The sequence below is a fragment of the Dryobates pubescens genome, chromosome 26, assembly GCF_014839835.1.
Source record: "Dryobates pubescens isolate bDryPub1 chromosome 26, bDryPub1.pri, whole genome shotgun sequence".
NCBI lineage: Eukaryota > Metazoa > Chordata > Aves > Piciformes > Picidae > Dryobates > Dryobates pubescens.
The window spans coordinates 7,767,127-7,782,085 of NC_071637.1; the positions used below are offsets into that span (position 1 = coordinate 7,767,127).

The 14,959-nt window shown below is 41.2% G+C and overlaps 1 protein-coding gene across 3 annotated transcripts in view; it reads left to right on the forward strand.

Annotated features, from left to right (window-relative positions):
- Positions 1-206: 206 nt before the first annotated feature.
- PTPN1 (protein tyrosine phosphatase non-receptor type 1) overlaps positions 207-14,959 on the forward strand; it is a 42,855-nt gene continuing 28,102 nt past the window's right edge. Inside the window, exons 1-2 of one of the 3 annotated variants that reach the window (XM_054173474.1) lie at positions 275-384; positions 13,581-13,676. Coding sequence is in view for 1 of the 3 variants with exons in the window: in XM_054173471.1 (XP_054029446.1) it covers positions 217-384 (168 nt within the window). In the remaining 2 variants the exon portion in view is untranslated. Of the gene's footprint in view, positions 385-13,576; positions 13,677-14,959 lie in introns of all 3 variants that reach the window. The other 2 variants (XM_054173473.1, XM_054173471.1) reach the window with 2 other exon arrangements.

Consider the following 14,959-nt stretch of genomic DNA (forward strand, 5'->3'; position numbering starts at 1 on the left):
CCCGGCCAGCCACCGCCAGCACTCTGCTGAGCTGCCGGCTCGGCGGGTCCGCAGCATCCCGCACCCGGAGGGAACCCGGCACAGCTACCGTTACAGGCGGCTGGTACCGCGTCCGCCCGCTCCCTTCGCCCGCAGGCCCCGCGGCTGAGGGCCGCCCCGGACGTCGCGTCGCCGGGGCGGGCTGCGTAGTTCCGGCGGGGAGAAGGGAGGGGTGACATGCAGAGCAGGCAGCCGCGGCCTCGGGAGCAGCTGGAGCCGGAGCTGCCGGAGCGGCAGGCGGGAGCGGCGCTGGGGGGCCAGGCTGGGCGCGGCGCCCCCACCATGGAGATCGAGAAGGAGTTCCACCGGCTCGACCAGGCCGCCAGCTGGCCCGCCATCTACCAGGTGAGGGGCAGATGTCCGGCCCGGCTCTGTCCCCAGCCCCGGCGCTGAGCTGGGAGCTCCCCTTCCCTCACCCTCTCTTTGCTGCCGCCTGGTTCTGCATCCCCCCACCCCCGCCGCTGCGTGTATGTGCCCCAGCTGCGAGGGCCCTGCGGGGCAAGCGCTTTCCTCCGCCTCTTCTCTCCCTAGATCGGAGTTTTCCCTTCCCCCTTCTCCGCTTCCCTCCGGCAGCACGCTGCGGGGTGGCCCGCCGCTCGGTTGTGCCCTCCTTCCCCTTTCACTCGGTGCTGAGGGGGCAGAGGGAGGCCGCGCTCTGCTCTGCCGAGGCAGCGCCTCTCCTCCGCGGAGCGAAGCCGCTCTCGTCTCCTTTTCCTCGGGGGCTCGCGTGGGCGGGGAGAGCCGGCCGCCGCCACCCCTGCACGGCTGTGCCGCGGGGACCCCGCTCCGCTGCGGGGCTGGGGCCTCCCGCTGCGCTCCCGTGTCTGCGGGGCTGCCACCGGCGACAGCGGGGCAGCGAGCCTGGGAGAGCTTTCTCCGCGGGGTCCCTCAGCCACGCTGTTCTCGCTCCGCGTTCCCCCTGGAGCTAAGCACGGACGTAAATTCTCAGCAACCCTGTAAACTCCCCCTTTCCTACCGTGAGGCAATAAAATAAATCTAGGTATCCTATTTGCCGGTTGTTTTTTTTCAAACCGAAGAGCTTTGATGGGCAGCATTGCATGTACCTAGCTTTTCAGTCGCTGTAACAATAGAATGGAGCTGGAGAGCAGCTTGTTAGTACCTCTTGTACCATTTTTTATGATTTCGCTTAAGGTATTTAGATTATTTTGCGGTGGGTTATTTTTGGGGCTTTTTTGGTTGGTTGGGTGGGGGGTTTTTTGGTGACAATTTGAAAAAAAAAAATGTTTGGCAAACGTGAATGCCTGGATCCAGTTTCACACGTACAAGCATCAGAAATAAGGGCTTTTCTCTTTAAAACATTCTTTGCTCATTTATCCAAAACACGGCTTCATGGAAGATGAAGCACAGCGGTGGTTGGGCGGATGTGTTCAGTCAGATCAGGCAACACAACTGTAAAAGCCATTTGAATGTTTAAACTGGTGTATTGCATAAACTAATGAGTTTTAAGTTCATATTTCAACATAGAAGTTGGGCTTTGCATCCCTTTCACTATGAATTTCTCTGGCAAGAGGCATTTACAAGAAGTAGAGTTTTATAAAAGTGAAACAAATGAACTCTAGTTTCAGAATCACAGCAGGCAAGTTTTAAAAGCAGTAGCTTGTAGGATGAACATCTCCAGTTTGCCACTTGGAGAATAAGCATGACATTTTGAACATGCTTTTCAGAAGGCTCTTTTTTTTCCCCTTTTTGTTAGAGTGTTTAGTTTCCTGCAGAGTTTCAGTGCTTGCTAAGTATCACTTGAAAATCTTGTATATACGTGACATTATGTTTTTGCTAAACTGTTCTTGATGATTTGGTATGTTGCAGGATTAGTGCTCAGGAAATTATTTTGAGTAATATAGCTCTGTAGTGGAGGTGGTGTATTCCTATGGGTACAGTTTAATTACAGAAGTGAAATGTATAAGGAGAATGAGGGACTGTAGCATATTTTCAGTGATATTCTTGTCCTACTTTCTTTGAAGTATTGTGACTCAATAGCCTGCTCAGTGTGGCACAGTGCAAGGTTTGGCTGAAGACTAAAATTCAACTGAAATAAAACCAAAACGACTGAAGGACTGAAGTGATTCGTTGATTTGCATACAACTATTGACAAGCACAAAAGAAGGGGGGTGTGGTGGTTTGTTATGGGTTTTTTTTTCCCCTTAAGACTGATCAGTGACTGTGTGCATCCATGTCCTGTAACTCAGTTTCTCAACTATATTGTGCTTTTAAATATCAGCTGTTGAAAATAACATCTTGGCAGATCATGAACATCTGGAAGAACAATGTACTTCACTGTAATCTGTGCTTTTGCTGTCTGGGCTGGGATATTAACAATGCAGTTTTCCAGCAAAAAAACAGTCTTTGTGTGAAGAATGGAGTAAATGGAATAATATATGTTACTGGTGCAAAAAGAAGTTAATTGTATCACAGGTTTTTGTTTTCTAGGTCCTATAATTGTAGCTGCTAAAATCCAGCTGCTCACCAGTATTCCAAGTGAAGCATAATGAAATTGATGTAGTCACTTTCTCTTGTTTCTTGGCTAAATCTATTACCTAGAGGTATAGAACTGGACAGCATCTAGGGAGTAATAACCATGGGGAGGTACAGCTAACTGGAATGATAGCTTCAGGGAGAGTTGTCTGGGTGCCACGTGACTTTGAAGGGTTGAAATTGTTCAAGCTTCTTTTTTTTAGACAAGGGGAAGCTATGTTCAGCTGTGATAATAGTGCAGTTGTGAAAGAAGAAAATACAGATTTTCAATTTTTTTTTTTTAATGTAAATAATCACAAGATGGAAACAAAACAACATTTCAAAATTAAGCCCTTGTGTAGGTGATTCTGTGACAATCATGTGTTGGGTCCTGCATTTGTGGTAGAACTGTGCTACAGCTGGTCAAAACATGGTGAGCACTGGTGGTTCTCCATGTTTTATTGTTTTTTTCTTGGAGCTTGTTTAGTTTTTAAAATACCAAGTACTGTCCCTTACTTTTATCTAGATTTTACTTGCCATGAGACACTGTAAAGGCTGTTCAGGGCCCCAACAGATAAAAAGGATCACTCTGGTTCTGGCTATTGCTTGTGTTGTAGAGAAACATGCTTAGAAGATAACTAATTAAATGAGACCTGATCTAAGCATAACAAAATGCCCCTTCAAATTAAACTCCTCTTCCATAAAGTAAGAAGTTAAAGGAGAATGGACAGCAGATTAACTGAGAGCTTTGCAGCATGATAGCCGTGGTAAAGATATGCAACAGAAACCAAATGCTTACAGGTGAGTGAATGGCATGCACTCTGCATAAATATCATTAGAAGTATCAATAGGAATGAAAAGCATTTACTCTGGAGGTGTCACAACAATAACAAAAAAGCAGTAGCCCAAAGCTAAGGAAAGCACAGTTTGTGCTTGCTGTTAGAGCAGGGAAGAAAAAGGCAGATAATTGTTCAGAGTATCAAAGGAACAGTAAATTTTCAGTTGCTCACAGGAAGGGTAATACCAGGTTTTCACAGTAATTTCATATACAGAGGTCTCTCAGAATTTTAGGAGGTGTTTTAACTTCTAACTTCTTATACATGGTGAAAGAATGAGATACTATCTTAAAAACACAACCCTCCAATACAGGTAGAGTTGCTTCTTGTGTTTACATAAACTAGACATGTTGACTTTAGTATGTTGGCTAATGGTATCAAGTAATCAAAGTTAGTAGGAACTTTGATGTGCTTATCAGTAACAGAAAAAATAGCTCTGAATTACTTACTGATCCACCACTTAACTACGGATCCTATACAGTGCAGATGGAGGCAGAGCTGAAGCTTGGTTTTCCAGAAACCTCTATGGGTGCAGCTTGTGCAGAGCTTTCCATGTGAAGGTAGCAAAATTAAATGCAAATTCACACTTTTCTGATTTTTATAGTCAGTAGAATATAAAATAAAGAAGAACTGGTGGTAATTGAGATGTACAAATGTGTTTGGAATTGAGTATATCAGCACTGACAGTGCTGCTGTGTGTGCTCTGGAAAGCTGAAGTTTAGTTACAGTTTGATTGGAGGCCTGTGAGACACTCACAACGGTTCTCAGTTTCTTCATTCATTTTTGAGAGTATTTGAACCTAATAATTATGTGGGATGATTATTATTATTTCAATTTTTCTTGCAACCCTCTAAGCTAAACTAAAATACTATTAATTATGAAACTTAATGAGCTTTACCCAGATTGTGGGAGGAAGATAGAAAGTTACCATGGACATTTTGAGTTATTTGTCTCTCTATCAAGAGAGGAAAAGCCTGGGAAGTTTTTTATGTATTCACTGTCTCTGGAAAAATATTTGTGGAATATGTAGATAGATTTTTAATGTTGAAGTAAACTGTGAAATGCTTGACCCTGTAGTCTTATATTAGTGTGGTTGTGTTGTGTATTTAAAGTAAATGAACAGGAAGTTCTAGCAGTGTTTTCAGTTTATAAGATGCAGTGAGAGTTCAGAGTTTGTGCTGCTGTAGTCTGTAAGCATTTGAGTTACTCTTTGCTCTCATGCTAAGAAATTTTAAACTTCTTTGCAGCAGGTAAATTGTGGCATGAGCATGACTTATTATAAATGCATCTTTGTGCTTCATTCTGCCAGTTCTTGCTACTTAAAAATGCAGGTCCCTGCATGCATGCCTTGCCACTTCTTAATTCATGCTATGTTGATTCATTCAAGGCTTAGCTTAATTGGCTCTGGTTATGGAAAGCTAGTTTAGAAGTGATAGTTGCAGGGAGTCTCTTTTTTTCCTTCAGTACAACTCAAGATACTCCATGTTTACCAGTGCTCTGCTCCCACCAAATCCTGATAAAAGAAATGAAGTTGCTAAGTCTGCGTGGCTGGCAACATTAATGCCGCCTATGAAAAAAGGAGTTTACTTTCAGTTGCAAATGATAGTAAGTTTTGTGCTATGGAGAATGGTTCAGGACACTCTGCTGCTTTAGTTAGCTACACTTAGTAGCTTAGCTTTTTTCCTACCAAGGCCAATTGTGTCTGCTAATGGCAAATGTGAGATTGTGCAGATCCCATTATATGGAGCTACTGATCCACTTAGTTTTGCTTCTTTTCAGATTCTGGAGTTGAAAACTCTAAGTACTTGAATTTAAATCTTCTGTGATGGCACTGCTGTAAATAGAACATTGAAAAATAGAGTCTCTTATGGCTTACTGTTAAGGGGATGTAATTTGCTAAACATATAGAAATCACACAATATGCAGATATTACTACCTCTGCTTCTGAGCACTTTAGGAAGGTTTTTGAGGCTTTAGTGTGCTCTTTCACATGCTGTTTAGACCTCTTTCTTTCTTTGTCTGCCATAAGGGTACACATATGGAAGGAAAGGGACATTTAAGGAGAATGCATTGTTGGCCACAGGCCACGTGATGTTAAATTCAAATAGAAATAGCCCATGTAAGTGAAGAATAAAATGTGATAGTAGTAGACCAAGTATTTTTGAAACTCAATTTTCTAAATGTTCTGAGTAGGTTTGAATTAACAGTTCACCCTATAGTTAAATAAGCATTAAAATGAATCCTTTCTAGTAATACTTGCTTTGCAAATGGACTTTATCCAAGGGTTCTGTTTAGCTGAGAGACTCTGTAAAAGTGTGTACAGCATCACTCAGGGGGTGGCTGCCCTCATGAAAAGCAGTATGTGCTTTCTTTTTCCTAAAAGAAATAAGTTTATGAAAATGTAGAAACAAATTCATTGCAATTTTCATAATTAATGCAATAAACTTGATCTCACCATTGAGATACAGGATTTTTTTTTTAGTCATTGGTCAACTTGTTTCATGTTGATTTGCACAAGAAACACTTTTTTGGTGTGTTTATCTTTCTGGTGCCAGTAGACATGCCCTTGCTGGTTTGGCTGGGAGAGGCACTATGATACAGCATCAAAATGCCTTTGTGTGTTCACTTTGTGTATCATGTAGTACAAATGCCAATTCATTTTCTACTGAACCCTGTGAATTTGGATGTGCCTTTTCTCTCACCCACACAAAACACAGCTAAGATTCAACAGCTTGCCTGTCATATTATACTGAAGAAGTGATAAAAGTGATTCTTGGAAACTCATGTGATTCTGCTAATAGTGATAGCTGATCTACTTTCAAATTGGGCTTGTGCTTTCTACATCTAAGAAAAAGGGTTCTTAGAACAGCAGTGAAAAATCTGATATCCTTGTTGGGAAAGAAGATGAGCTAACAGAATATGAAACTTCTGGAAATGTTTTTGATTTGTCTTTTTTCCTACAGAATTAGAAATATGCTTTCACCTTGCACAAAGCTTTATCATGGGCATTATTTCCATAAGTTAGTTGCATTTGTGAGTGGTGGAGTAACCAGTTGGTAAAGGGCAGCTACTTGTGGAAGGAACATAAATACAACCATCTTACTTGAGAGGTCAGTGGTCTTAACCATTGTAACTAGAGCCTTTATATTTTTCAGCTCAGTATTTATGAAAACCAAGTCAGATGCAATTTTTCCCATGTTGTCTGCTGGGTTTTTTTTCTGGTGGTGTTTGGTTTTGACATATACTCTCTTTGCTGTCTCCTACCTATGTTTGTTTGCATGATAAACTAATTATACTTTCAAGCAGGGTTGTTTGGTTTTTTTGTGGTTGTTTTTTTTATCACTGGTACTGAACATGTACCTTATTTAGTTGCTGTGTTAGGATCCAGACCTTTAAGTAGCTCCATGGTTGTCTCAGCTCTTGGTTGTTGTGGATGCTCTGGAAACACATGGTTTAAGGGGCAAAAAGTCACCTTCAGCAGTGAGGATGAAGAGATCAATGATGAGGAAGACTTCCTTGACTCACCAGCCGTTAAGAGATTGTTTGGTCCAATTCATGTGGTGCAGTCTTTTTCCTGCACATAGGAGGTTAAAACTGTTCCAGCATCAGTAGAAATAGGAAACAGAGCAACAACAAAGTAAGTTTTGTGTTCTGCTAGTGTGTGCAGTTATAGGAAAACTTCCATGCTGTACCAGTGGTGAGTGGAGCTGTGCAGATCATGCAGGCAGAGTGGAAATTGTCCCCTCTGGGCAGAAAATGCACTGGGGTTTTTGTACTAAAGTAATAAGAAATATTAGTATTTTTGAACTTAAAGTAGCTGTTCTATTTGTGAGCTTTCAGGTGCTTTTTCTTATGTCTCAGGTTCCCAGAGTTTTAAGCTGGTTCTCTGAAGTGCTTGATTCATTGAGTACTTGATGCAGTGAGCCATTCTACAAAAGAGACTCTGTTTCTCAGATTCTTTATGTTTATTTGGAACAAGAACAAATGGCCCGCACAGAAAGAGGCTTGCTTGTTTGCATCGTTTCTAATCCCACAGCAACAGGTTACAGTAGCATAAACAGTGTGACCTTTTAATATGATCACAGGAAGTAAAATGTGAAATCTATTTTAAAAATGCATTTTGACTAAGGAAGAGTATACTTCCTCTTTCTGACAAGAAAAATAACCCATACTAGTTCAGAGGATCTTGATTCCATTATACTGTGCAGGACCCATTTTTTCCACTCTGTGCAGCCATTGCAGTTGCTTGAAGCAGGAATAAAAGAGCCATCCCTGTGTACGTTCTTGTTCTGCATTGGAATGGCTAATGATGGAGGCTGCTGGAAAACAGGAGCTCTGAGCAAGAGGCTTTAGTAAGAGGAACTTCTTTTGGAAAGAAGGAGAGGGTAGGTTATTGGAGTCAGAACTGGAAAAACACTGCACAGCTTATTAAACAGCAAAATACATATGCACACATTGTAGAAATTTTCTGAATATTTCCAGAAATGGAAGAAAAAGGGAGAGAGCTTTAACCAGCAGAACATGAGGGAGTGGACAGCTGCCCAGCTCTAGAAAACGTTTTTGTTTATTCCTTTTGCAGTTCACATTGGAAAGCAATATTGTCACTTGTTTCTTAAACTTCTGACAATGGAGAATTTTCACACTGAATCACAGCTGCTACCTGGAGCTGCACAGTGCCTAGCAGAGCCTGTGGGATGACATGAACAAGAATCTTGTTTCAACTTTTACAATGTTTTCATTTCTGGTACTGATATTTTCTCAGAGTTGTCTTGAAGTGTTTCAAGACCAAAGCAGATCTGCCTTTCTACTCTTTCAAAACCAGTATGGTAAATACAGGAAGGACAACGTGTTGAACCAACAAACCCATCCTTTTTATCCTTGCATATTACAACATTAGCTGGGGTTGAATTGGTGATGCACAGAACAGAACAAAGCAATATTGAGTTGAGGGGGTTGGGTTTTTTCTTACTTCCCTGTGGGCAGTGTTACATAGATGGCTTGTTAATAATTTCCCTTTAGATAGAAATTGCTTTTAGTTCTTCCACGATCATTACTCTGATAACTGACATCTATTAACAGTCAGCTGAACTGTGAAAGAGAGTGTGGCAGTGTCTCTCTGGTTGGTAGAGACAAGAAGAGGCAGAGGTGGGTGGTGAGCATAGGAAGTTTTGGCTTGAGGAAAGGGACAATCTAAAGCAGTCTGAGGTTCGAAACTCCAAGGGGGTCAGCTGTCCTCTCTCTGGAGGCAGGCTCAGGAATAGGACTGAGTCCTGGAGCTTGTTTGTTCTGTGAATCTGTCAGACTTGTCTTGTTTTCAGTAGAAGTGAAAGACTGGAACAGGAGGTTGAAAATATGTAAAATCTTTACAGCTGCTAAGTTACTGGATTTATTAGCCGACATGAGAGCATTAGTGGAGAGGTCTAATCTTACAAGTCTTTTTAAAGCTTGTCAAGAAGCAGCAGAGAAGTGAGACTTAATGGAAACTACTGACCTAGGCCTTATTTGCCATTGATTTCTTGTTTATAATGGTGGAAAGCTTAGTGTTCAGGAACTCCATTAGGAGCCGGTCTGTTACACCAGGCTTTACTGGATTGCGTGATACAATCCAGTCTACAGGCTGCTTCTCTGGGACTGACTGACAGCAGGAAATTCCTTGTTTGCTGTTGTATCTCTTTAAGTTCTTTACCACACAAAGTAGGGATTTTGGGTGTGTCCTGGTTTTTCTGGGACAGAATCCTAGGCCAGACATGGTCTGCAGGCTGTTAGCAGTTTGGAGTCAGCCTGGGCACCTGTCCTGAGTTGGCTACAGGTGTATCCCAGACATATCGCACTCGGTATGAAGGGAGAAGTTTGCTGAGGATGAGGGGGTTACTTACTCAGGTTCCTCTTGACCCTGCTCTTCTTCCCTTTCATCCTTTCATCATGTCTGCTGTACGTTTGCTGGGCTGAGTATAATTTTGTAGATCTTATACTGGTGTTAGTTTTGCTGTTTCATTAGATCTGTTTTCATTTCAACCCATGGGTCTGCTTTTCCTAAATCCCTTTCTTGGGTGATAGAGCAGCTGCTGTAGTTTAGTCCCAGATACAGGCTAAACATAGGGTGATGAGAATATGTGCTTATTATCTTTTAAAGAGCAGATAAAAAAGTTGATATTGCTACCTAGGTAGGAGGAAGCGCTCAAACACTTATTGTTTTCCTGTAATAACATCTGTGTCTTTAGGGGGTTTGTGTTCTCCATGTAAAACTGTCTGCACACAAAATTCTGTCTTGGAATACTTAGAGAAAAAGAATCTTATCATCTTGTAGAAGTGCTTTGCTCTCAGCCCTATTTATATAGGAAGAGGCACTTTGTGTGGTTCTGGTAGCTGATAACCTCTGTTTGTGGATTAGTGCTCAGAAGTCCTCAGTGTAGCAGTCTTCAGAGGGACAAGAGAGTGGGAAAGGGATGTGATAGGGGTGAAGAGTTTTTCAGAGATGTTTGGAAGGTTTTTTTAGAGATGTTTACTACACTTTCTACTTTTGCACTCCAGATATGCTCAAAGACTGCAAATGAGGCTTTGAGATAGCCACCAAATTACAAAGCATGTTTAGTCAAGACTGATAACTGGCTCTGGCTGACAGGAAATGGAACATGATGAGCAAGAGTCTAGTGGAGTGATGGGGTGTGGTGTGTTGGGTGCAGCACTGTCTGGCCTGTGCAAGAGAAGCATAGGAAGTAATAGGAGTTGTACACTTCCAGAGAGGATGCTGTTGTCCTTAGAGAGGCAGAAGTTATGATAGTTTGCTAAATCAATTGCAAAGCTGTTTCATCTTATCTGATCCGTGCAACTTACTTTCACTTACAAATCTCTTTCATTATCACGGGGAAGATCAAATAGTCCTTTGAAGGCCCAGCTTGTCAAGTTTTGCAGTCTTTTCCATGTACTGGAGTGCAGAGCACTAACCTGTCCTGCATTAGGATGTCTGCAAAAGCTTATCTTGGTTATGTGATGTGTCTGTTTTAACACTGACATTTGTTTTTTAAACTCAGTTGCTATCAGATGGGGGGAAGATGACCTGCACAACTGGAGGTGAAAGCTCTCTCACTGCAGTGACAGTTAAACAGTCTCTAGTAACAGAGGGCTGGTTGTTGTCAGTGTCTTAAAGTATTGTTTTGCAGCTTAGAGAAATAACAAAATGCAGAATTAATGATAGCATTTAAGGTATGGCTGCTTTGGGGTTAAGGGAGGGGTTATATCTTTACACAGGAAGTTCTTGGGCTTGTTGGCCATAGGTAGATTTTTCTTAGATGTCTTTTCTGAAGACATAGTTTTGTTTATTTTTGCTGCGAGATCTAAATGCTAACACACACTAGAAACTAGGCTTAAGATAAGTGCAATGGGTATGCACTGTGCCTGAAAACTTAATGTGCATTGTTATTTGTCTGTGAAGGGCAGCCAGTAAAGCAAAGAGCTCAGAAACCTACCTCAGATCTGAGCAGCTTAACTTCTGTGTCAGTTCAGTAAGCATCACATCTCTGATGACAGTGTTTAAGGGTTACATTTCTCTTTCAAAAAAAGTATTGGTTTTTTGGGTTTTTTTCTTAGAACAGTTTACTACTCTGGAAGTAGCTGCATAAACATTCACCTTTAAGTTCAACTTGTTACCTTAAACCTTGGTGTAGAGCAAAGGTGGCCAAGCCTTCTGTCATTGAGCCATGTGAAGGCTGGGCAGTCTGTTCTGCCCCATCATCAACCAGCATGCTTGTGCCTTTGTCACATGGCCTCATCAGCCCCTACATGACCTGACAGTCCTATGGGCAGGTAAACAGATGTGGCTTGTGTTTGATGCCATTTCCCTTAACCCCACAACTGTATGTGACCCATAGATGGTGAGCTGATTGTCTCCATTTTAGAAAGCTGTAAGTTTTAATATTAAACCAGCTTAGCTGAGGTTGGTTTCCTAAACACATATTAGACAGTCATGTGAGGGAACAGGAGTATCCGAATTCTGCTTTATCTAACATCTGTTTGCAGCAGTACTGTTTGTTCTCGGCAGGTTTTTGTGTGCACTGCAGTAGCCTGGCAACCTGTAGGTTGCACCATTCAATGAATTCAGTGTACTTTCAATCAGCACTAAGATTTTCCTTCCCAAATTTGAATATTATAAGTACAGTGAAATGCGCATCTGTGATTGTGGAAGCACCAGCCATGTTAAATCGAAGCAAGCTGTCCCTGCAAATCAGTAATCCTGTGTGTTTCTTCAGGTTTCAGCCCAGAAGCCTTTCTTGAAATGAGTTTAAGAAAGGATATTGTAACTTCTTTCTGGGAGTGGTGGTTAAGCAGTTGCAGCTACTTAAAGCTCCCAAATGCAGATTTGGGCGGTATGCTGGGAAACACAACTACCAAAAACATGACTGTGTGCTGGTTCTATTGTAAGAGCAGCGCTCTTGTTTGGCCTTTCCCTGCATGCAGAGGCATGAACGTGGTTTGTGCAATCCTGTTAATTGTACATTCTCTTTCAACTTGAATCTCATTGTGTTAGAAATGGTGAAAAGCTTTTGGTAAGAATGTAATGAGTATGCTTTGGCAGAATGAATCTTGAGTTCCACTGCTCCTGTTATTAGTAACAGCCAACAGAGTGAAGCTTTCTTATGCCATCCATTAGAACTTGTTAGGATTTTATATTATAGCTGAAATTGCAGGGAAGAAACAGCATGGAGGAGGGAAACCCACTTACATCATGGAGCTGGTAGCTGTTCTAACACATGCCCATCATTCTGAATGAACAGGGTTTCTGGACACTAAATAAGTTTTATAATCCCCTCACACATTTAACTTAATGGCATCTCAAGGAAGCCAGTAAAACATCCTAAAGGAAATGAAGCTTACCACTAAATACGATGTAGAGATCTTTAAAACAGGTAAAGCAGAGTTCACAACTTCCTATTTAATAATTCCTGCCACTTCCTTTCTTGTGTGTTTTAGTACTTCCTCTATACAGGGGCTCATAGCTTGGAGAATTTTGATGGGATTAGTAGTGAGTTGGCAATAATGGCTGTGCCTGTCCCACAGTATTCTAAACACAGAAATAATACCAGTGTGGTTTGGATATGTCACATCATAGTCATGATGTGACTTTATTACCTTAGCATCTGCAAATACGTTAGAAAGTTCTCTTAGCTTTTGGATCGTTGGAGTACCCAACATGAATGAAATGATGTGTACAGAGTGACACTCCTGAGCCATGAGAAAAAAAATACTGCTGTGAACACTCACTGCACAGTGTTTCAAAGTAATGCACACCTTACTTGTGTTACAACTGAGGCCTTTCTTATCTTTACTTGCATTAAAACCGAGGCTTTTCTTGACCCTACTAAACATTTAGTGGTATTGCTTTGCTGCTTCTTCTAAAGGTTTAACATGGGATTTTATGTTATGGTACTTTGTCTTCGTTGTCTCTAGAAAAAAGTGAATCCAAACCCATGCTTTTACCAGTAGACATATATTTCAAGAAATTATCTTACCTTTCCTGTTTCTAAAAATACTAATAAAATAACTGGCATAAGACATATAAACCAAAAAGTGATGGCTTAAATACGACTTGTGTTGTGAAAGCCAATTGTAAATGCAGTGTGCTAATGCATGTTGCTCCTCAGCTTCCATTCTTCATCACTGATATAGCTGTGCCTGCAGAGTAAGAATCTGGTACATCTAGAGCCACTTATGCTTTAATTTTAAAGTCTGACTGTTAATTCATATTCAAGCATGTTTAACATTGGCTTGCCACTAGTTCTGCCATGTAAATTTAATCACATTTTGACTGTTGGTGGGGCAGTCTGCATTTTGAAAGTCTCGCTTACATAATGTGTATTCAGAAGATTATCTTGGCCATGCAGCCCAAGTTTCTGCAATATAGAATTAAACATTCAGTTTGGGTAAAAGAAACCAACACCTTTGATTTCTAATGCATTTCTTCCATCATCAGAACAAAGATTGCTCCAAAATACCAACCTCCAGGTTGCTATTTCCAAAGCACAGAGGTCTCGGCAAAAAACCTTCATGGCAGTTCTGGTGTGGTGTGTTTGAGAAGTTTCTCTGTTTCATGCTTTTGCTGCTACATAGGTGCAGGAGCTACATGAATGCTTTTGTGCATTGATTACTGAAACTAGAGTTCAGAGCTCTTTAAACAAGGAGCACATGTTCATAAGCAAGCAGCTATGAACCAGACCTTTTCTTTTCCTTTCAAGACAGGCTCTTCTGAATGCTCCAGATAGAGAGGAGATTGCCTTTACCTTATCAAATAAGAATATATGCCTTTATAAATGAAACATTACAGAAAAAATAGTGGTAAGTCTCTAAAGTCTGAATAATCTGTTGCTGTTGCATTTGATATAGTAACAGTATTGTGCTGTGGAGGCTAATTTAGTAGGTTTCTGAGAGGGAAATAACCTTTGGAACTCTTGTAATATGCAAACTAATTAGAGGGTACACTGAACACAGCTGTTTCTGCCAAGCTGACTAAGCTAGGGATTCAAATTACTATATTTAGCCACTTTATAATGTCTCTAGGTCTCATTGGTACCCATGTTACTACCTCTAAAAATGATGTTACAATCAATGGTTTTGGTGCAGTCAGTCTGCTACTTTTTTTAATGGAGCAAACAGTGGGAATATACAACAGAGCTCTTCAGGTGGCCTGTGGGCTGAGTTACACTAAAATTAGGTGTATGATTTGTATGAACTCAAAACTGGAAGCTTCCTCAGAGGAAGAGGCATGAGTCCTGGAATGAAGTACTTATACTTTTTTGTAAGCTGTTTACATGGAGTCTAACATACATATTCCCCCTTTTTTGCTCTCCCAAGAATGTTGGCCTCCTCCGTTACACAAAAACTTCTCGCATGCTGTTGTTTGCATTCAGAACGCTTCTGCGTTGATCCCTGAGATGTGAAAATGTGCAGGTCCTGTAAAAACGGCTGTAAATTCCATCCTGAAAGCTGAAAAAATGTTTGCAGTTAACTGTGCTTCTGCAGACCACGTAGTAACTGCACTAATAAAAATTTGGAAAAGAGTGCTGGTGGAGCTTATTCTGTGTGAAGTCTTTACACTCCTATGAGATGCTATCAAGATTAACTTCAGCAATATGTTCTTGAAGTAATTTCTTTTTTTCTAATAAGCTTTCTTTGGTACACTCTGCAGAGGTGACTGGGTGAGCAAAAGTATTCCTCAAAATCTGCATGTACTGTGTAGATGTACTTCATGCATAAATGTGTCGCTTAAAAAGGAAAAAAAGTCGGTCTAATTTTAACATAACAGATGGCAAGCTGGTGTCTAAGACTGCTTTAACTGACTGTACTTTCTAAAGGCATATATATAAAGCTAGTTGAACTTGAGTAAGAATTAAGTATTAGTTAGAACAGAAGAACTATTTTAATTCCTGCTTGCTTCTGTTAACCCCATGAGCGAGCTTACTTTATCCTCTGAGGCAGATAAGAGCTGAGCTTAGTTCTAGTTAGTGCTGGAGGCAGAAAATGATGCTTGCAGACTAATCCTGTTTTCACTTCTGGTTTTCATGATGGTAAGAGACTTTCAAACCAACTCAAGAAAATAAAAAGTAGGCAAATTCCAGGAG